This window comes from Candoia aspera, chromosome 3, assembly GCF_035149785.1.
Source record: "Candoia aspera isolate rCanAsp1 chromosome 3, rCanAsp1.hap2, whole genome shotgun sequence".
Classification (NCBI taxonomy): Eukaryota; Metazoa; Chordata; class Lepidosauria; order Squamata; family Boidae; genus Candoia; species Candoia aspera.
Genome location: NC_086155.1, coordinates 147,423,370 through 147,447,849, shown reverse-complemented (window position 1 = coordinate 147,447,849; position 24,480 = coordinate 147,423,370). Strand labels below are relative to the sequence as shown.

At 37.9% G+C, this 24,480-nt stretch overlaps 1 protein-coding gene across 1 annotated transcript in view; it reads left to right on the top strand.

The window, feature by feature from the left end:
- Window positions 1-24,480, top strand: part of ATP9B (ATPase phospholipid transporting 9B (putative)) — a 172,587-nt gene that overhangs the window by 68,083 nt on the left and 80,024 nt on the right. The window contains exons 9-11 of the mRNA XM_063299021.1: window positions 4,069-4,149; window positions 10,939-11,014; window positions 12,653-12,729. Of these exons, the coding sequence (XP_063155091.1) occupies window positions 4,069-4,149; window positions 10,939-11,014; window positions 12,653-12,729 (234 nt within the window). The remainder of the gene's footprint in view (window positions 1-4,068; window positions 4,150-10,938; window positions 11,015-12,652; window positions 12,730-24,480) is intronic.

Genomic DNA, 24,480 nt, shown 5'->3' with positions numbered 1-24,480 from the left:
TTCGGTTTCCCCCTGAGTCCGGATAAGTTTTGTTTTCAGAGTCAGATGCAGGCTGAAACCTCACAGTATCATCTGCGTATCTGAGATTGTTAATGTTTCTTCCAGCAATTTTAATCCCAGCCTTGGATTCATCAAGCCCAGCACGTTGCATTATGTGTTCTGCATACAGGGAGTATATGTATATCTGTATACAACTCTGCCGTACTCCTTTCCCAATCTTAAACCAGTCCATTGTTCCATGGTCTGTTCTTAACCGTTGCTACCTGGTCGTTATACAGATTCTTCAGGAGGCATACAAGATTACTTGGTATCCCCATACCACTAAGAACTTGCCACAATTTGTATGGTCCACACAGTCAAAGGCTTTAGAATAGTCAATAAAACAGAAATAGATGTTTTTCTGAAACTCCCTGGCTTTTTCCATTATCCAGTGGATATTGGCAATTTGGTCCCTAGTTCCTCTGCCTTTTCTAAACCCAGCTTGTACATCTGGCAATTCTCGCTCCATGAATTGCTGAAGTCTACCTTGCAGGAACTTGAGCATTACCTTACCGGCATGTGAAAGAAGTGCCACTGTTCAATAGTTTGAGCATTCTTTAGTGTTTCCCTTTTTTGGTATGGGGATATAAGTTGATCTTTTCCAATCTGATGGCCATTCTTGTGTTTTCCAAATTTGCTGGCATATAGCATGCATCACCTTGACAGCATCATCTTGCAAGATTTTGAACAGTTCAACTGGGATACCATCATCTCCTGCTGCCTTGTTATTAGCAATGCTTCTTAAGGCCCATTCAACCTCACTCTTCAGGATGTCTGGCTCTAGCTCCCTGACCACACCGTCAAAGCTATCCCTGATATTGTTATCCTTCCTATACAGGTCTTCTGTATATTCTTGCCACCTTTTCTAGATCTCTTCTTCTTCTGTTAGGTCCTTGCCATCTTTGTTTTTGATCATACCCATTTTTGCCTGGAATTTACCTCCAATGTTTCTAATTTTTTGGAAGAGGTCTCTTGTCTGTCCTATTCTATTGTCTTCTTCCACTTCTGCACATTGCTTGTTCTGGCTAACCTCTGGAATTTTGCATTTAATTGGGCATATCTCCCCCTATCACTGTTGCCTTTTGCTTTCCTTCTTTCTTGGGCTACTTCTAGTGTCTCAGCAGACAGCCATTTTGCCTTCTTGGTTTTCTTTTTCTTTGGGATGTATTTTGTTGCTGCCTCCTGAACAATGTTGTGAACTTCTGTCCATAGTTCTTACGGGACCCTATCTACTAAATCCCTTAAATCTGTTCTTTACCTCCACCGCATATTCATTAGCAATATTAATGAGCTCGTATCTGTGGGTCTTCCCTAATCTCTTTAGTCTGATCCTAAATTGTGCAATAAGAAGTTCGTGATCTGAACTACAGTCAGCTCCAGGTCTTGTTTTTACCAACTGTATAGATGTCCGCCACCTTTGGCTGCAAAGGATGTAGTCAATCTGATTTCGGTGTTGTCCATCTGGTGAAGTCCATATATAAAGCCATCTCTTAGGTTGTTGGAAGAGAGTGTTTGTTATGCAGAGTGAGTTGTCTTGGCAAAATTCTATCAGCCTATGTCCCGCTTCATTTTGTTCTCCCAGGCCATGCTTACCTGTAATTCCAGGTGTCATTTGACTGCCCACCTTAGCATTCCAGTCTCCTGTAATGAAAATTTGGCATATTGTCTGGTAGGTGCTACAGATCCTCATAGAACTGATCTACTTCAACTTCTTCAGCATCTGTGGTTGGGGCATATATTTGGATCACTGTGGTGTTAAATGGCTTACCCTGAATTTGAATTGAGATCATTCTACCATTTTTTGGATTGTATCCAAGCACTGCTTCTGTGTGAAAATAGATACTTCAGGAACAACAGAACTTTTCTTTTTAATCCTGGTAATATTCTCGAAACCACTTTGACTGTGGCTATCAGTGTCCCTGATTGGCCATCAATACAATAAATCCTCCAGATAGTTCTGAGAATCATCTTTTCCACTATCCCAATCTGTTTAATGGGCTTATCTGTCTCCATCTCATAAAGCAAGGTGACAAATTGGATTTTTATCAGCTCGCCTTTTGGGCAGTCATTTAGTCTGGTTTCCATTAAATCATCGGTACCATCTCATTATACCAACACTACAGTTAAAATATGATTTAACTGATCAGTTGGGAGGGAAAGGGTATTCATTATTTCTGATTGTCTGTTAAATCAGAAGATACATCAACATAGAACATCACTACACAAATGATACAATGGGAGTTTCGTTTGTTGCATCTGGAGTTCATTCTATCAAGGCCTGTTAAATTAAAGTTTCACTGTATTGCCTTTGTTTCCTCTTTCAGTAGTACTGATAATGAGGCTCTGTTAGGTTGGGGCTTTGTTGTTGAAGTCTCAGAAATGGAGGAGATTAAGAGACACTGCAGTTAGGAGCATGCAGAATATGCATTGGGGTCGGAATTCCCAGTGGGCAGATGGTATTTAGTAGGGTATGTGGATGGGACTCCATAACCCAGAGATGGAGCAGCATGGAAGGTTTGTGGGGAGGGGAGGAGAGGCAGGGGAGGGAAAGGTGAGGCAGGAGGCAGATCACATTTGGGAAATGTAGCCTCCATGTCTTATACCAGTGTTGTGTTTCAGCCGCCTGCTCCCAGCCCCATTCACTGGTCGCTGGACCTTAGCGGCCCTGGCTTTCAGCTCTTGCTGCTGAACGCCAGGTCAGTCTGCAATAAAACCTCTGTCATCTGGCATAAATTACTGAGACCTGGATGGACATTGAGGAAGATGTCCCTCTGCTCAGAGATGAGCCTACCTGAGTTTTGGGTGTGGCACCAGTTGAGAGTCCGGGGGGTGGGAGTGGCCATGGTTATCCATGATACTCTGGTGACAATCAGAGGACTGCCCCACAGATTATTGGATGTGGAACTGTTTATTAGATTGGAGTCTAAGGATCAGTTGGGACTGCTGCTATTGTATCAGCCTACGTCTTTTGCAGCAACCTCCCCACCTCAGCTCCTGGACTCTGTAGCCAGACTGGTAGTGGAATGCATCTTATGGGACCCAGCAAGCTGGCCTTTTCTGTTGCTACACATGCCCTGTGGAACACTGTTCTCCCTGAGATTAAATTGCCCCCAGTCCTGCTGGCTTTTTGGAAGGCTCTTAAAATGTGATGTGGATGGGCTTGAGGGTTGGAATGTTAGGGCCCGTGATGTTATTATTTTTTGGATTTTATTTATTTATTTCAAGATTTATAAGGTAATTATATTGTTTTTCAATGTTCTAAGCCAATCAGAGTCAGTTGTGAGACGGGCAGCTCTGTAAATTTAAAAAATAAATGAATAAAATCTTTAAGCTGTAGAAGGTTTCAGATGTAGCTTTGCATAAGCATAAGAGCTGATACATGTGAATTAACAGATCAAAGAACCATAGTAATAGGTAACTTCTTGCATATTTCAAACAATTTGTGCATAAGTACAAGTACACACATTAGTTAGTTTTGTTACAATTATACTAGGATTAGATACAAATTGGACATTATATTAAGGACTGTTGTATAGTGTTGGGAATTGATCAAGTCCTTACCTAGCAAGAATTTTGAAGAAGGGGGAAAAGTTCAGAGAGTAGGGATAGGATAGGCTTTGCATTGTAGGCATCCAGAGTATCATTTCCATTTTTATATCATTCGTGCATCATCATAACAAAATTGTTAGGGCAAATAGGCTAAATACTATATATTGAAGTTCTAGACTCTAATGCTATTTTTTAATTACATGAGAATAATCCATGTATGAAAAATCATGTAAATTATGCACGTAGTACAAGTAAAGTAAAAGCATGTTTCATCATGATTTCTCAAAATTTCAAGTAACATCTAGTATGTAGAAAATAAGCTTTAGATGAGGCATGGGAAATGCCCAGAACTTCCATTCTCCAATTCCTGCTTTATTATTTCTATACAAGCATGTAAGCTAGATGAAAGGGATAGAGAAAACCAAGGTTCTGTTGACCCATCATTACCATACATAGATATTTTAAAATTATGTGTTCTAGGATCTGTTTTCAATCAATGCATATGTTTATGCTCAAAAGCCTCAAATGGATATTCACACCTTTGAAGGTACCTTTACACGGGTAAGTAGTTACTGTAAGTATTTGTTCTTGCTGTACTCATTGTTTTAATTATCTTAAGAAGAAAATACTGTTGAGGTTAAATATGTCTCTGAATAGTCAGAGTGTGAACAGTTAGTGTAGTTTGGTAGTGTTTCATTATACTTCCACCTGATTGTGCATGTGAAACACTTTTCAAAAACTATGGCAACTTTAGAGATGACAGCTATGTAGGATATGGGCGAGAAATAAATAATGAAGTGGCATGTGTTTTTTATTTCTGCGGAATCATCCATCTATTGATGGTGGTTCATAGCATAATAAAAGCTGTTCAAGGAGAATATGATTTTCAGATGCGTACCAGATGAGAACCCAAGTTTTACAAAAGCCGCACAATACAGATCACAATCAAATTTCAACCATTGTCTAATGATTGCAGCATACATCATACCACAGCTGGAAGATGCACTGATGTTTTTCTAATATGTAAAATAATGCTAGAAGAAAACTTGTTGTTTATCTTAATTTGTTAAGATCAGGGAAAAGCAGGTGCTTCCATTTAGCAAAAGGCTATTTACCCAGCAGGCTTCTTTGTACCTGTAGCTAGTTTAGTGAAGACATGCTCATTTAAATGGCTAAGTGCAGTTTCTGATTCACATGCTGGGGCTACACATGCACATATTCTTTTAAAATGCATATTATTATTAGCATTTCAGGAAGAGGAGGAAGAGGAGGCTGAGTTTAATCTCTTCACTTACCCACACCACAACCCTGCCAAATGAATTATTGGCTTCTGCAACTCTTTCTTTCTCAGTACTCCTCTAGCCCAGTGCAGATTTCAGAAATGAAAGTTAGGTGAGAAAATTGCATCAGAAAAAATTGGGCCTTCATTAAATCTAAGTCTACCCCTAGACCTAAAACAATGGCAGACAGGGCTGAGACCCAGAGTCTGTGGAAGAACCTGGTCGTTCCTTACATGGCTGGCGTGTCGGAAAGGATAAAATGGATATTTGGAAAACACCACATACCGGTGTATTTCAAACCCACTAACACTGCGGGTTAAACCTCTGAGCTGCAGAGCTTGCCGATCGGAAGGTCGGCGGTTCGAATCCGCGTGACGGGGTGAGCTCCCATTGCTAGTCCCAGCTCCTGCCAACCTAGCAGTTCGAAAACATGTAAATGTGAGTAGATTAATAGGCACCACTTTGGCGGGCAGGTAACAGCGTTCCGTTTAGTCATGCCGGCCACATGGCCACGGAAGTGTCTACAGACAAACGCCGGCTCTTTGGCTTTGGAATGGAGATGAGCACCACCCCCTAGAGTTGGACACGACTGGACTTAATGTGAAGGGAAACCTTTACCTTTACCTAACACACTGAGACAGAGGCTTGTACACCCTAAAGATCCAACACTGAAACATAGGAGGAGCAATGTATTATATGCAATCCAGTGCAATGAGAAGTGTTCTGAGCTCTACATTGGGGAAACCAAACAGCCTTTACACAAGAGGATGGCCCAACACAGGAGGAGGAACACCACAGGACCAGAATCAGCAGTTTACCTTCATCTAAAAGAAAAAGGACACTCATTTGAGGACAACAACATTCATATTTTGGACAGAGAAGATAGGTGGTTTGAGAGAGGGGTTAAGGAATCCATTCATGCCAAAGTGGAAAATCCTTCCCTCAATAGGGGCAGAGGCCTCAGACACAACTTGTCCCCCATTTTTCATGCTGCTCTTTCAGCAGTCCCCAGGAAGATTAAGACCACCAGGAAGGCCACTCTTAATGATCCACTTAGAGATGAACAAAGGATCTAGGAGTAAGACATCCCAAAGGCAATCCACACCTCCATGGCACAATTAACAGCCATTCAGGTGTAGGGACAATGCAGCCACCCTGGAAGACATATATGGGGTCCCCTCACCAACCTTTGCCCAGACTGAAGAAGCTGCTTGGACAAGCAGCGAAATGTTTCAGCCAAAAAGAAAGAAATCCAGTTGCCATGACTCAACCTACAGACAATTCCACCTGGATGACTTAGAATCTTCATTGACAAACAGAAAAAATAGTTGAGTTTCAACTACTAATTCCCTTAATTCTTTAAATAACCTGTTTTTCATTGGAATGGGGCAGATCCCATGCATATTTACAGATTTATGTCAGCTCTACTCTCATGTCATTTGAATTGTTACTTCAATTAATTTTAAATAAAATTGCATATTGCTGATAAAGAGAAATTAGTATGCTGGAGGAGAGGGACAAAATAAAAGCAAGTTTTTCTTTCTTAGCTACCAGGCTACAGTTTCATAAATCACTTTTTACAAGTTGCTGTTGGGTAGCAGTGGAATTTTAGGGTTTATTTTTTTATCTACTATATTTTTCTTCCCCAGTGTATTAACAGTATCTGTAAATACTGGGTCATTTTCTAGTTAGGCTGGTCAGTGTAAATGTTCATGTATTAAGTGATATATACTTCAAAACTTGAGAGTTCATACTTCCCTCAGGATTTCAGAGGTTAATTCTCTTTACCCAGGAGAATTCATTCCCTTCACCCCAGGTGTTTATTGCAAGCTAAGCCTATAATTTCATTGAAGAATATATTCAATTTACGAAATGTCATCTCAGTGCCAGTTCCCAAATGTATTTTTACAAACAGTGGATATGATTTGTAGGTTATGTATCTTTAATGCTTGTGTACTTGCACAGAAGTCTGTTGTTTAAAAGCCAGAGCCTGGAAACTTTAGGAACTTCAGTTACCAGATTCTCTAACGACATTGAATGTTCCAGACTGCAAAAAAACTAAAGAAAAAATAACATTTCTTTAGACTCCTACCAGTATTGTACTGTACTGTACTGTACTGTACTGTACTGTACTTATTTAAATGTATTGGCTGCCCAACTCCAGTGGACTCTAGGCAGTATACAAAACAAACATAAAAACAGCTAAAAACATTAAATCAAACAGACAGCCCAGAATAAAATAATCTAATAGACAACAAAAGCAACAAAACAAAACAGGGGCCACTGAACAAATAATAAACATTAAGGCGAGGCCTGGGACAAAATCCAGGTTTTCAAAGCTTTCTGGGACCCTAGGAGAGAAGGTGCCATCCTTATCTCTGGGGGCATGCTGTTGCAGAGAGTGATGGCCACAATAGAGAAGGCATGCTTCCTAGGTTCCACAAGATGACGGTATTAATGGAGGGGTTCTGGAGCACACCCACTCTACTGAAACATACTGGGCAGGCAGAAACAGTCGGAAATAAGTAGTCTCTTAGATATCCAGGCCATATGCCATACAGGGCTTTATAGATAATAACCAGCACCTTGAATGGCACTCAGAAGCCAACTGGCAACCAATGCAGCTCATGTAGAAGTGGTGACACATGGGCACATCGAGAAGTTCCCATTATTGCTCACGCTGCTGCATTTTGAACCAGCTGTAGCTTCTGAGCAGTCTTCAAGAGCAGCCCCATGTCGAGCACATTGCAATAATCCAATTGTGAGGTGACCAGGGCATAAGTGACTGTCTGAACAGCTTCCTGATCGAAGAAAGGGTGCAATTGGTGCACAAGATGAACCTGTGCAAAGGCCTTCCTGGCCACAGCTGCCACCTAATCTTTGAGCAGTAGCTGCGAGTCCAGAAGGACACTCAAGCTGCACACCAGTCTTATACCAGGAAGTTCAGACCCATCCAAGACCAAAGATGGTGATATCCCCCCTAGGGGGTCCAAACAGCTACAGCCCTCAGTCTTGTTAGGATTGAGCCAAAGTCTGTTCTACCCCAGCTAGCTAGCCAGCCAGCCATCCTCCAGACCCTGGGTCAATACACTGACAGCTTTACTTGTGCCACTCAGAGTGGAAATGTAAAGCTCGGTATTATCAGAATACTGATAATACTGCACCCCAAACTGGTGGATGACCTCACCCAGTGGTTTCATGTAGAAGTTGAACAGGAGAAGGGAAAACGCTGAGCTCTGTGGCCCCCTCCAACATGAGGGGGCCACAGTAATTCTTCAGCTGGGAAGGGTGTAGCTATGACCTCTTGAGGAGGCATACCACTGCCTTCTTCAAGGTTGGTGGGATCACCCCCTTTCTCAAAGAGGCTGAAACCACAGCATGAACCCATCCTGTGGTCACCTCCCAGGCTGCTTTCATAACCCAGGAGGGGCCAGGATCTAACAAACAAGTAGCTGGACTAATAGACAAAGAACCTTGTTCTCTTCCTCGGGCATGTCAGAATCAATTTCAATCCAGATAACATCACGAGATAACATCATAAACATCATTAGAGCTTGCCCAGTCGTCGTCCAACTATAAGCGAATCTCAGCAACTTTGTCTGCCAGATAGCATGAATATTCCTCACCACAGTCCAGGAGATGATCCTGTGGCCCAGGCCCATCCAATAGGGAGCGGATCACCCTAAACAGAGCCACTGGGTGGCTATTGGCAAATGCAATAAGGGTGGAGAAATAGTGTTTTGCCACCCTTATCGCCACAATGTAGGCCCAAATATGAGCTCTTGTGTTTGGTTGGATTCGCTCTTTCTCTTTCTCCAACAGCTTTCTAGGGGACTGCTTGTGGCATTTCATTTCTCAGAGCTCTTCAGAAAACCAAGGAGCACCCAGTGGACAGAGGGAGGCCGCATAGAAGCAATCTGGTCAAGGGCCTCCATCACATGCCTATTCCAGGCTGCAGCCAAGGCCTCAGCCTAAGTGCCTGACAGGTCATCAGGAAAAAATCTAAGCTCCTTGTTGAACCCAACAGGGTCCATCATCACCTGCTCCAACTAACTAGTTTAAATAAAATACATACTGCTGAAAATGGAAATGAAGTTATTGACATAGAGTATCTTCAACATTTATATTTATATTATGTTTAATATAATAAACATTGTTGTCTTAATATATAACATTGATATTTCTTTAACATTTATCCCAGCATTTATTCTTTGCATGACAGTACACAGACACAGATGGGGAGGTGACATGTGGTTAGGTCTTGGTGGTGGTGAATTCTTCCTTGAGAGAGGGGGTTGTCCCTCCACCTTTTAATGAACCATCACCCCCTCCTCAAGAAATCATTGCTAGACCCAACCATTCTGGACAACTTTCATCTAGGCTCCAACCTTCCCTTTTTAGGGAAGGTTGTTGAGAAGGTGGTTGTGCAAAAGCTTCAGAGAATTCTGGATGAATCAGATTTTCTGGACCCCTTCAGGTTTCAGGCCGGGGTATGAGTTGGAAACAGCATTGGTTGCACTTTTGGATGACCTCTGGTATGAGGGGGATGGGGGTAGTGGGACCATCCTTGCTCTTCTTGACCTCTTGGTGGTCTTTGATACCAACAACCATTGTATCCTTCTGGACTGGCTATATGGAGTGGAGGTGGGCAGCACTGTATTGTGCTGGTTCTCCTCCTTCCTCCAGGGCTGGTTCCAGTTGGTGTTGATTGGGAGCAAGACCTCCTGCCCTCAGTGCCTGCTTTACAGGGCCCCACAGGGTTGGGTACTCTCTCTGTTCCTGTTTAACATACATGAAGCCACTGGTTGAGGTCATTTATCACCATGGGGTGAGGTTTCATCAGTATACTGATTACACCCAATTATACATCTCTGCCCTGGTGAATTAAGTGATGGTATGGACATCTTATCCTGGTGTCTGGAGACTGAGGGTCTGGATGGGGAACAATAGGCTTCAGCTCAAGTCTGTCAGGACTGAGTAGCTTTGAGTTTTGGGGCCTTTGGGTTCTGGGGACTAACCATCTTTGGAACTGGATAGGGTTGCACTACCCAAATAGACTCTGTGCATGAGTCCTTCTGGACTCATCACTCCTGCTCAAAGAGCACATGGCAGTCATGTTTTGTGTTGTGCACCAATTGTGCCCATTCCTGGACCAGGAGGCTCTACTTTACTCTCAGTCACTCATGCCCTGGTCACTTCCCAAATGGATTACTGCAACACATTCTACCTGCAGCTGCCCTTGAAGAGCATCTGGAAGCTTCAGCTGGTGCAATATGCAGTTGTGTAGGCAGTTATGTACACTCCAGGGCCACCACTCTTTATATCTCTGTTCCACAATCTGCATTGTTTGCCAGTTTGCTTCCAGGTTCAATATAAGGTGCTGGCAATAATCTATAAAGCCCTACATAGCATGGGGCCGGGTTATTTGAGGGACCACCTCTCCCCTGTCACATCTACCCATCCCATCAGATCCAACAGAAGGGACATGTTACAGTTCCTGTTTATTAAGGCGTGTCATCTGACTGGACCTAGGAGGAGAGCCTTTTCTGCTGCAGCGCCTGCCCTCTGGAACACTGGCCCCAATCCTGCTTGCCTCCCCAAAGACTCTAAAGATATGGTTGGGCCAACATGCCTGGGGATCCAGTTATGGGTCAGAGCCTGCCAGATGGTTATATTCATGACATTCACTTGCCCGCTTTTTCTGTTTCTCAGCTGTAATTTTGATTTTTAAGTTGGTTTTAAAGGAGGTTATTGTGTTTTACTGATTTTTGGATTTTGTTTCTTGGTTATGTTATTTGGTTGTTTTTAATTATGTGAGCCACCCAGAGTCACAAATGTGAAATGGGCAGCTATACAAATGGATTAATTGATTGATTTAATTAATTAATTAATTTTTATGAATTTTTTAATTTATTTCTCATTCATTGTAAGGCTGGATAACATAACACAGGCAATAATTTTTCTATTCTGGGTCATTATTTTGGTGTTTTAATATTGCTATACATATTTGTAAATAAATCTGTACTTCTGAAATACAGTTTTAGAAGCTGATCATTTTTCTTTTTTACAGGAAGACAGTGATCCAACTGTTCATGAGAGCCTAAGCATAGAAAATACACTATGGGCAAGCACTGTTGTTGCCTCAGGTAAAGAAAAATGCATAGTTTGAAAATATGTGAGAAAGTGCAATATTTCAGTTTTCACATTTTTATTCACTTTTTAACCTAGCCTTTTAAAAAAAAGTCCTCAGATTCTTTTTTGTTTAATACCTGTTCATATTCCCAAATGTTGCTTTTACTACCTTTGAAATCATTATGTTGAACATTTCCCATATTCTCAATCCAGCATGATGGAAGTGAATAGCCATATACAATCATGAAATGTTTTCTTCTAGGTTTTACTCTTCAAAAAGTCCTTACCTTGTTTCATTAGATTTACATGATGGTAGATTAGAAATTATGGTAGATAATTTTGATATGAACAATCTGAAAGCATTTTAGGTCTGAATAAGTCTGAGATGAAATATTTATATTTGGATGTTTTCTGGCCTTTGTGGCACGAAATCCAGCTGGGTGACCTTGGGCCAGTCACTCTCTCTCAGCCCAACTCACCTCACAAGGTTGCTGTTGTGGGGAAAACAGGAGGAGGAAGGAGTATTTGGTATGTTCACCGCCTTGAATTATTCATAAAAATAATAAAGGTAGGATTAAAAATAAATAAATAAATGAAATTAAAAGGGAGGTTGCAAGTTCTTATTCAACAAAATGTCAGGATCATGTCTAATTATGCAGTTGCATTATGTAAAACCATTATTACTGAAATGTACTCATGGGACTGCATTAAAGACAACTGTAATGGGCTGTGAGAATAACCTTGAAGAAGAGGAGGAAGAGCTGCAGCCAAGGCAAAAGTCAGATAAGAGTTATCTCAGCCCAAAGCAGGAATGGAGTTTGAGAAAGTATCTCAGACTGGACCCTCCCTATTTCTCTTTAGGATAAAGGCAGGGAGGGGGAAGGCACATTTTGAGTTGCAAGATTCTGTTAGTGTAACCCTATAATAAAAGTAGTTGTAGAATTCATGACTTTAGTGTTCAGGTCTGGTCTACCTTGGAGGGCTGACAACAGCATCTGAAACGTCAGTTGACTAAACATGGTGCCACGTGAGTGGTGTTGGAGGCCAGGAACCACCTACTTTGTAGGATTTATAGCATGTTCCTGCTTTGTCCACAGATGATGATAATGCTGGCGTGGAAGATACTTCCATTTTAGATAGCCTATGCATTTGTGGCGCTGCGGGTTAAACCGCTGAGCTGCTGAGCTTGCCGATCGGAAGGTCGGCAGTTCGAATCCACGTGATGGGGTGAGCTCACGTTGGTAGTCCCAGCTCCTGCCAACCTAGCAGTTCGAAAACATGCAAATGTGAGTAGATTAATAGGTACCGCTTCGGCGGGCAGGTAACGGCGTTCTGTGTAGTCATGCTGGCCACATGGCCACGGAAGTGTCTACGGACAAACGCCGGCTCTTCGGCTTTGAAACGGAGATGAGCACCGCCCCCTAGAGTTGGACACGACTGGACTTAATGTCAAGGGAAACCTTTACCTTTACCTTTTATGCATTTGTCATTCATTGAATATCTAGTTTTTATGTCATAAAAACTTGAAGAGACTTTTATATCAGTTAGTAATATAGGCTTGTGTTAATTTTTTAATTTCTTCTGAAATGTTCAGTTATTACATGTATGTTAATATTCTCATATAACCACTTTCTTTCACATATTTGTTCCAGGAACAGTAATTGGTGTTGTTATTTACACTGGAAAAGAGACTCGAAGTGTAATGAACACATCAAATCCAAAGAATAAGGTAAGCTGGTTTCAGTTTTAATAGAAAGAAAGCAAACATACTTACAATTTTAATTCACTTTTCATATTAAAAACATCATATTTAAAATCCAAATAAAGCATTAGGTTCCTTTTGTTTTCTCCTGTTTTAGGGCAGTGTATCAATCTGAATTTGAAGGAGAGAGAGTGATTTGGAGTATCTGTGGGCACTCACCACCTGTCAGCAGCTCTCTAAAGAAGTCTTTTCTGGATTCACACAGCATGTGTGCTCCAGATCATCTTTCTCTTTTCAATCCAGATTGCTGCACTGTCCTAATATACATGATCTTCACTGACAATTTATTTTTTGCTTGTTTGTTTTTATAACATTGATATTCTGCCACTCCTGGAAGAAGCGCATGATGGTATACTGTATTGGGTTCCTCTCCAAATTTATGATGTTAACAGCAGAGGGATTATAGCAGATAACTATTTTGTCGCATTTTATTTTTCATAAAGAATAGTCTCCATGTATGCTTTTATTTTATAGGTAAGGATCAACTTTTTAAGCTATGAAGTACATAATTTCCTAAGCAAGAGTGTAAATTTTTTAAATATCTTAGTTACTCTTAGTTATTTTTAGCCATGAATAAAACTGGGCTTTTGAAAATCTGAGATGCTTTTATAAGTGTGCCAAAGATTCAGAGAATAGTTGATGACGACATTACTGCTGTGTTGCTCAAACTCGGTTATGGTCTCAAGATGGTTCTGTTGAGCTGTAAATCCACTAGGATTATTGAAAACAAGCTTTGCAGAATGGTGTGTACCTATTAACTCCCTATAGCCTGAAATAATATGGTGGAAAAAAAATAGGAGACATATTGGGTCTGTGAATGATAGAAAGAATGCTGAAAGGTGCTAAGGACCTAAGCCATAAAAAATACTGCAGAGGATATAGAAAGCTAGTCAGTTATGATTAGTACTCTACTTTTTCGTTGCTTTGAAGGTTCCTGTTTTGTACACCGCCCAGAGTTGCTTTTTGTGAGATGTGCGGCCATATAAATGTGATCATAAGTAAATAAAATGAATAAAATATAGGAATGGAGACAGTGAAAGAATACCTTAAATAAACCTGCTGGTTTTTTTTTTATTTAATAGGATTTCTGTCACTTAGATCACAGAGTTCTTTTTTTTAAATGCTGTTGAAAATGGTAGCCAGCTTTCTCATGTCTTCCAGATGCCACTGATTTGGTATGTGAATGGGTATGTGCATGTGAGTATATATGCATATACCTATATATAAACATATACACACACACACAAACACCCACCCACTCACATATACACGTGCGCGTGCACACACACACATTTTGATATTATGTTCCATCAAGTCGTTTTTGACTCCTAGTGACCACATAGAGGGATTTTATCCATGAGGATCTATCTCTAACCTGTTCTGTCATGATCTCTTTCACCTGGGACTGAGATTGAAATAAAGGATTCAAATTGCTACTAAACTTGAACCTCTCAGTAGCAGTTATTGCCAACAGCAAAAGTATGCTTTTGAAATAAGTCAGGAGGATTGGGAATTGGGGTTCTGTGGTTCATCGCTATGACAGTTATGCCACAGTGCTATACAGAGTTCTATATATTACATTTTATAACATTTAGATAAAACTGATGATATCTTCTAGAGATTTGGAGTGAAGTATTATTAGCGTTCTGATGTTACTGAGCTGTCTTTTCTTACATAGAGCCAGGTGGGTAGTGCAGATCTACCTGGTGTCAGTAAAAAGAAGGGGGTTTTTTAATCAGTTCAGTCATATCCAATTCTTGGAGACTGCCTGGACAAGTTCCTGCAGTTTTCTTGGCAAGGTTTTTCCGAAGTGGCTTGCCATTGCCTCCTTCCTAGGGCTGAGAGAAAGTGAGTGGCTCAAGGTCACCCAGCTGGCTTTGTGGCTAAGGCGGGACTAGAACTCATGGTCTCCCAGTTTCTAGCCTGATGCCTTAACCACTACACCAAACTGGCTCATAAAAAGAAGGATAAGGTTGCATAAATTAAAGCCCAATCTGCAAGAGAGCTTTGAAACATTATGTCCAACCTAGTCTGTGTGACACTGCCTTCCCACTAAAAAAAAAAAATCAACAAGCCAGCATTCTGGGACTATTTGTGTCTCTGAATTTTACTTTGGTTGTCCAAGTATCTTCAGTCATTAGCTTATGAAGTTGAACTGGTTGTGGTCCTTCCTAGACCCCAATATGATTTGGCTGTAGTGATCTGAGTATTTTAAGACTTTTTCTTGAGTTTATATGCTGCTTTTATTACAATTAAGTTTGCAAATATTGCCTTGGATATCTTTGATGAAAAAGTGGCTAATCATTAGAATTTTATAATGAAAACATGGTAATATGTTCCAGTGTTACTAAAAAAAAACAGGTCTATTGCCTTCATTCGGAATTAAGAAGTTGAGGGGAGATATAATTTTCCAACATAAACCTGAAGTAATCTTTGGAAGCTCTTGCCCCTCCCTTGTGAAATGTGACATGCTGTAAGTAGAGACATTATGGCCCATCTTTGGATGGTTCTACTCAGCAAGGCTCATCTGGCTACACTTGAATCCTTTTACTGCTAAATTCTGTTGCTGCATGCTTTGATTTGGTTGTTTTAATGTGCATATTTGGATTTGAAGGTTTCATTTGTTATGAATTGTTATGCATCCTAAAAACAAAAATAAGAAAGCACAACATAAAAATATTTTAAAATAACAATTTAAAAATCCCTCTGACTTAGTGGGTTTTGTATTTTGCCTTGTTGCATTGGTGATGTCCATCTCAGCCTACCTCTATGATTACACAGGACAAAGTTGACCAGAATGTATTTTTACTTCCTGACACCACTCTGTCAACTTTACATGGTGAAATATGACAAAAAAAATATTTTCATAGTTCCCTTGTCAAAAGACAGGTTTCTTCATCTCCTGGACAGTCTAGGTTGCAAATAATGTTGCATCCTCTTTCAAAAGCCCATAGTGCTGGCCCTGAAATCTGATTGCATATTAAATATAAACAGTGAACTCTAAATCTATTTGATCTACAAGTAGTTCTTGTTTAGCAACCACAATTGGGACTGGCAATGTGGTCGTTAAGCGAAGCATTTGCTAAGTGAAACTGCAACTGTGCTTATGATCTTACTTCAGCTTTCCTTTGCTTTAGGGACCAGTGAAAGTTGTTAATGTGAGGATTAGTCGTAAAGTTACTTTTCCATCATGGTCGTAACTGTGAACAGTCGCTACACAAGACAGTCACTAAACAAGGACTACCTGTAGTTACGTGGTAGATACTGTACTTTATAAAATATATGTCACCTGTTATATTCAACGTATTAACATTGTGTACAACATAAAAGTGCGGTATAAAATATTCTTTTAAATAAGCTATATAGTAGCAATGTGCAAAGCATTTGAAAGAGCCACTCAGTTGCAAAAGAAAAGAAAATAATGTAGCCATTTGGTAGTGAAAAGCATGGTTAAGATAATAAATCATTAAAATGTAATTAAAACTATTCAAAAACTTAAGCTGAAGAGAAGTCTAGATAACTGTTCCAAAAACGGAGAGCATAGAATTCCAAATGGGATATTTTTCACAGCTTAGGACCAATAACTTTCCTGTGTCCATCAAGCAGGACTCTGAGAATGATGGTATCTTCAGAATGGTATCTTCTTCATATCTTAATGTCTAGACAGGTTCTTAATGATCTATGTATCGGCCCTCAGCTTTTTATAGCTTTAAATGAAAAACCCAAACATGTAGACTGAACTTGGGAAAGAATCATCAACCAATATAGGTCTTTAAACAGAGGTGTGATAGGATTACCGCATCTGCATAGATAAGCAGGCTATTTGCCATAGTTCCTTTTAAACTGAGCTCTAGATGTCTAGAAGGACAGCCTTTTATAGACACTATTACAATAGTATCTAATTTTCTTGGCAGAGCATTGGTAATATTTGTCAGCTCAACCAGTTCAAGAATAATGCAGCTGTTATTTGTTTTTGCCCTGGAATGGGCCACCTGGAAATCCAGGAACAATGCAAGAACAAAAAGGTCTCTCAGAAAATGATATTATTTTTTCTGGGAGTACATAAGTGGATTGAATAATAGTCCCTGATTTTCTGATGAACAACATTGTCTCTATAGTTTCCACAAAGACAATGTAATTCAGTCCATTCCAACAGCTGAGCATCAGAAGTTTTCTAGGACCGCAGTCCTTGAATTCCTTTGCATTGAGGAATTACCTTGGTTAGAGAGGTAGCTATGCAGCAGGAGGGGCCGTACAGAATTAGCATCTCCAGACTTCTATCCATGCATCATTTTGTTTCAAATTTTAGTTTTATAAATAAATATCTCTATGTCTCTACCAGAGAATACTTCAATAAACTCATAATAGAACTTAGGATATCATGTAGTTCTCTGAAATTTCTGATTCCCAAATATGAGCTTATAACAGTCTCTCCTATAGTCAGAATACTATTATGATGATTTAATTGTTGATAAAGAACATCTCTGCACCTTGGGAGTTTTTCATTTAAAACTATGCAAATAACCACTAATCTTAAGCAATAATCTTCCTAAGAGCTATTAAAAAGACATCTCAGTTATCATGAACTGAAACTTGAGGCTTCTTTTTATAAACTAGACCTTTATTTAGTAAGAAGATAATTATATATAAAAAAACTTAGACTAAAAAAAATCAATTGTGACAGGCTGCCATTTTCATGCCATTCATGGTAATAAGTTACTTAGAGCCAGAATATAAAGAAGGAAATAATACGAATTGCCTAAAGGTAGTTATTGCAGCCCTTTGAGTGTATTGATTTGTGTTTCTAATAAAAAGATGCTGTTAAAAGTGTCATTGACAAAGAGACAGGTGATATGTGCTATTAGGTGAAGTAGAACGCTCGGTTATTATATAAATCTCTAACTGCATTTTAAAATAGAGCAAAACACAATCAATACATCTATATGCATAGTTTTTTTTCTTTTAATACCTGGGTATGAAAATAAAACTTCACAGAAAAGAAAAAAAAATTCTAAACCAAAAGTGATTCTGCTTTTAAATCTTCTCACATTTATAATTTATAAATAATAGGGTAATCTAGAACTGTGTCATATTATCAATATAATGTAGTTTCACATAGATTCCTTTAGAACATTTCTGTATTTTAGAATTGTGTTTTCATTCAGCCAATTTGTACATTGAGAAAAGTAATGAAAGTAATGCTATATGGCTTAAAATGTATTATTGACTTGTAGCAGCTATTCTAAAATATTTTTGAAGCATTGCGACAGGTTCCATTAAGAATGAATTAAATGGAACAAGCAAACAAATCGATGGTGCATATACAAGTCGTGACACTACTTTTAGGATCATGACTGCATATACAATGCGTGCATTTGCATAATTAGTATACTTTCATATTCATCTGTTAACAGTTAAAAGGTTTTTATTTTCTTCAGCTAAAATGTGGACATAAACTTGTAATTTCAGGTAGAAGTAAAGAAGCAAAATATTAAATGCTGTGAAAACAATCATAGTTAAAACATAGGATATATCATGTTTCAGGAAAGAAAGTTTAAACCAGTTCTTTAAGATACGTGGTTTTCTCATTTTGGGTAGCTGAAACCAGAAAGATAGTCATCAAGCTTCATTAAATTTAATTAAATATAGATGAATATAATTAAATATTACTCTCCAGTAACATATTACATGATTTCCCCTCTGCTGCTGCTGACAAGAAAGAGGTAATAATAGAACATTCCCATGTGCAGAGCTGTGCATATGAAAAGGGACAACATGTATTGTGTGGTTCTCTTAGTTCTTTAGTACAGAAAGCACAGGAAATACGTCAGTGAGGAGCATTGGAAAGGAGGCAGACATTAAGACATAAGATAAAAACAGAGGAGAAAAAATAATTCCAGGAAGATTTATAAAAGAGAAGGCAGGTTGTTCAGATATCTTGGGTCCAAACCATTTAGGTAAGCACCAGTACAGAACATCAACAGATGTACAGCTGACATAATATGGGCCATGCACATACCGGAGAATAATCTGGCCACTGTCTTTTGCACTGTGAGCAATTCCCTTATGTTTTCCAAGGAACTACTTCATAGAGAGAAAGTTGTAATAGTCCAAATTGGAGGTGATAAAATTATAGTTAGTGTGGCAGATATGCTTTCTCTAAGCAGAGGTGCACAACTGGCCTGCCAAAGCTGGACAGAGGCTCTCCTTGCCACAACATCTGCCTGATTCTGCAAGAACAATATTGAAGTCAGAAGCATTCCCCAGCTGCAAGCCTGATAAAAGTATGACGTCCCTATCCTTTTTAAAAAAATAATTTTATTGAAGTTTTTAATAAACATAGTAAAAACTAATACAAACTAAATTAGAACAAAGAAAAATAAAAGTTCAGAAGATGCAGAAAAAAGAAAAAGAAGTAGAAGTAGAAGAGAAAAGAAAAGAAAAAGGCAACAAAGAAATATCAAATAAATAGTTTATCACTGGTCAAATAGTCCAACTTTATATTTCTCCTTTTTGTTCTGCACAGTCTTGACCTTTAAATCATTCCTATGACATTGCAGGATTTGATCTTTCATCACACTTCGGCATTTAAAAGGAGCTTCCAAAGCTTCCCCAACCTACTTTGTAAATCCCATAAAGAGGCATTGTCCAGGATTTCTGGTCACAGCTGTTCCATGTCCAGATCCTTTTCTTGATTTGTCTTTTGTATTCCCATTTTGGTAATGTCAATTTTGTTATCTTCCATGCCTTCAAACTTTATAATGTCTGTGTCAGGTAAAAGTGTTTTAAAGTTTTTCTCATCACCTTCTAAAAGTTTATCCATTGAAATTGTATCCTTTCTGAGATATTAGTTATTAATATTTCAGTCCGTGTTTCAAAAAGAAATCTTTAAGATAAGAAAAAGTTATAGCTGGCTTAGCCATTTTAACTCTTTTCTGCCTGATCTTTTAGTTCCTTGTAATGTCCATTTGCAACCTTCATCAAGCCTCAGTTCCTAATGTAGGTTTAGTTCTGTTTTAGTCATTTTCCATGAGTATATTATTTAATTATACTTGTTTTTCAAATCTTACATCAAAAATAACCAAAATTCCAAATCTTTCTGATCTCCCAATCTTTTTAAAATTTCTTAAACCCAAAGAAGGTAGAAAACATCAGGTATCAAATTAAACTCACTGCTTTGAAGGTCTCTAATATCCATAAAATAGTTAAATTGAACATTTCCGAATGTAATTAGAAAGTGAGTTTGGCTCCTGGCACTCAAACCCATGGGAGACTGCTGTTTTATGGTCTCACAAGGAGCTGCCATTCAGAGCACTCATGGGCAATCTCCCAATCTTTCCTTCTCCAGAGAGCTTCGAAGGACCGGTTTACTCAGCCATCTTCCATTCTTCACAGTGGTCATCATCTCCGCTTGTTCGCGGAGACATCTTCAGTCAGTTATAGCATGTTGCCTATGTCTGTGATATCACATATATAATTTAATCAGCTTGTTATGAGTTATAATTCTGGCTTTTAAAATGGCATTGTATTATTCATAATTAATGAACCAGTGATCAATCCTATTTGGATATTTCTTAATACTTAGATGGTTGGAATCTGCAAACAGTAAAGGTCATATACTGTAAAGCTGTTAACTAGTTTAAAGTGAATTAAAGAACCAGTTTCATGGCTGCGCTTTCTACCTGTTCTGTGTGACCCACATTCAAATTTTTTCAAGCATATTGTTTAGGCAAAGGCTGTCTTGTAATAACATTCCTAAGTTCCCCTTTCTACAACCCTAATCCACTTTATTTCCTCCAGCGTAGCTTTAAGGTGGAGATCAAGACCTTTCACTTTTGTGTTTAATTAGGTTCTCAAAACTTTTGTGTTACTGAAATTGTAAATTATAACTATAGTTAAAAGAAATTAGGTTCATAAATATTTGTTGTATTTGCACAACATGCTGAATAGTCAGCTAACCAATTATATTTTAGGTTAGCATCTTTGGTAAACCCATGCTGTAGTCATGCCACAGCAAAGAAGAGGTGTCACAGCATCACCGTAGCACACAAACCATCTAAAGCCCTCCAAAACATCTTAAGTAAACCAAAAGCCCCAGTAACACAAGAAGAAAAAACAGGAGTCATCTACAGCATAAAGTGTAAGGACTGTAACTATGTAGGACAGTCAGGCAGAAGACTAGCAGTGTACATCCTTGAACACCAACTAGCGTTCAAAAGACACAGTGAAAATTCCTTAATCTCATAACACATGGACAGACTCAAGCACAGTTTCAACTGGAAAACTGAGCATCCTAGACCAAGCTAAATCCAAAAATGTTAGGGAATTCCTGGAAGCCTGGCATTCAGACAAATCAGCCATCAAGAAACACATAAACCACATTTATACAACATTCAAAAGAGACAATAAAAAAGCTAAGAAGGAAACAGTCCAGAACACATCCTCTCCAGCAGCCTACACCCATATAAGCAGGGATTAACATCAGACAAACAGTCAAGCAGAAAACAATTCCCTAATTGAGGAACTACCAAGGAGAAAACTATACCCCCACCAACATGGGTGAGGCAAGCTACTGTATATAAACAGGGAGCAAACCCCATACTCATTAGCACTGATGATGTTACGTAGTCGGGTAATGAAATGTCTGCAACCAAGTTCAGAGAGCATCAAGGACTCCAAAGAGAAGGTGTATATAGTAACAGGGAAGGTAGGTAATCAGCTGTATTGTAAAAGAAAAGTCATACTATCTGAATCATCTTGGAAAGAAGCTGAGCATCCACCTTCTCAAAGATTTGTTAGTTTACCACAGTTATTCTAGGACACTTTATATGGTATCTATCAAGTTACCAATGATTTGATAATGAAGATATTAAACAATTATGCATATTTGCCATTTCAGTAAACTATTGAATTTTCCTTTTGAGAGAAATGTTTCTTATCCACTGGAAAGTTAGATGTGATCAGATAAGTGAACTGCAAGAATAAAAATCAGGATTTTTTCTTGTAATTCTTCAACTGTAAATATCCACCTAGAGAGCCAGTTTGGTGTAAAGGCATTAGGCTAGAAACCAGTGGACCATGAGTTCTAGTCCCGCTGTGGACACAAAGCCAGGTGGGTGACCTAGGGCTTGTCCAAAAACTGACTCGAAGGCCCCAAAAAATAAAATATCCAACTATTATCATAGAATGATTGAAATACCCAGATGATTCTAGGAAGTTAATGTACATACATTATCATTATTTTATTCATAATGACTATAAAATCATCATGATACAATAACTGTAAGTAAATTGTTAATAATATTACTGGCATCTACAGGTATTTTGAATAATTTTAAAAACAATTTTTCTATGTCAGCAATATATGAGACCACTTCCTTAATTTAGAATGAAGTTAAAATCATAGTGAAGACAAATTGGTAGCAGAACTCATCACCCACTAAAGCATAATTCTATAATACTTGTGTTAAGTATATTTTAATTAATACCAAGTAAGTTTTATATCAGACATTCCCAGCTTAGTGTGCTGCTCTGAACTGGGACTTGCATCATTTCCTACCCAGCACAACAGATGATCATGCTGCCTGGGAATGATGGTAATTCCAATCTTACATGGTGCACAGCATCAGGCAAGGAAGATGTCTTCAGATTTTAGTGGTATAATCATGGGGAGCCATTACAGCATTCCAAAAAACAAGGAAAAATTATGTACTATTAGAAATTGCAAAAGCTCAAAGTATTATTTGAAAATATATTTATTTCCATTCTTGTCACTATCAAGACACTTCCCTATCTTTCTCATATTTGGTTTTACATAACTCAAAAGAAAACTAATGTGTTTGAAACTGTAAGATGAAACTGATTATCCTTTATACCCAGGTTTATGGTTAAGACTTCCTTGAGTCAAGTTCAATTCCTTTTTCTTTTCAAAGTATTCTTTATTGATTTTGGAACCAGTACAAGTAATGATACAAGTAATTATACTAATACGTTTTAACTTATTTAAACTATTTAAAGTTATATATTTAAAAAACTTAAGCGGTACAAATGACTCCTTAATTTTTAGCAAAAACAACAAAAAGAATGGAAAAAGAAAGAAGAAAATTGAAAAAACATTAATCATTTAAAAAGCAGCCAATAGAACTGAAATTTTGATTATTTTTATAGCTCTATTGCTTTATTACAATGTCAAAATAATAATATTATATCTACACAAATTGTTACATTTCAATTTTTAAACAATAAGTTGAATTTAAATTGTATGGAATCATAAGGTCCGATTTTGCCAACTGTCGATATAAAGCCAGTTCAAAGGGTGAGAAATAAGAATTTCGTTGAACCAATTTTTAAAATCTGATTCACATGCATCCTTCTAGGAATACAAAATCACTTTTTTTTACAGCACTACAGCCTCAATACATCTAAAGCTCTTCATAAATAGTCAAATTCCAAACTTTCAGTATATAATTTAATAACACATTACATCTTTATGTTACATTTCATTGCAGGGACCTGCATGTTCATAATACATAATATGTAACCAGTAAGGAATTGGACATGTTCAAAAACAACTGTTCTAATTTATTACATCTCCAACATAAAAAGATGACAGTCAACATTTTAAAACATCTATTGAGGAGTCCAATATACTTTCCCCCAAACTTTATTTTTTTAAACTAACTGGGATTTGAAGTCATACGAAATGGACTTGACATTTTTAAAGAACTGAAACCATTGAGTTTACAATGCACTTCAATTCTCTATTCTGGATTTCTTCTATTATTCACTCCAATTCTCTATTCTGGATCTCATTTATCATTCTATTTTGTAAAATTACAAAAATAAACTTATTCAAGTTTATTTTTGTAATTTTTGTTAATGTTGGTTTAGCTTTTGTAAAACCTTCTTCAGTATATTGAAACATTTTAAGTTCCAGAGGCTGCTAATGCAGAGCTAAACAAGGAACATAATAGAAGTTTGGACTGAATATTTTGTCATTTGGTTGTTTTTTGGTACAAAAAATTCCTTTTGTAATTTTTCAAATGTTTTTAAGGTATTATTAACTCATTAAAAGTAAACATGCACTTTTCAGCCTATCATTTCCAAAAGAAAGTTTTTCTTACTTCTTTAAAATAAAGATTATTCCAAGGTATACACTTCTCATGATATGTAAAATCAATTTTTTTATTTCCCAATAAGACCAAAACATGTGCAACTGCCTTAAGTATTAGAAAAATATTTTTAAAAATAATCTGAGTAAGTGCCAACAATTTGCTAAGATTTTAGAAGTACCAAAAATACAGAGACCTCCATGGAACATATCACCTTTTTCTGACACATTACTGAAGTTAATAAATATTCATAATGATGTACTATAAACTCAGGAAAATTAAACCATCATTTCCATATGGAAGCCATACTTTTTGGAGAGAAATCCTAGGTGTTTCTTCCTTCTATAAAAATTACCTTTTCAATTTTTAATTTTTTTAAAAAAATATACATAGATGTTGTTGTAAATATATATATATATCAGTCTGGAATCTATGTGCATTTTAATTATTGTTATTCTTTAAAAACTCCAGGGTATTTCACCTGTGAATATCCTCTTTCATTTGGATAATACAATTTGAAATATTCATTTCTATTAAAAAAATATTTTCCAAGGAATAATTATCCCAATGTACTTAATTGAATCAGTGCAAAATACAAATCCTAAAT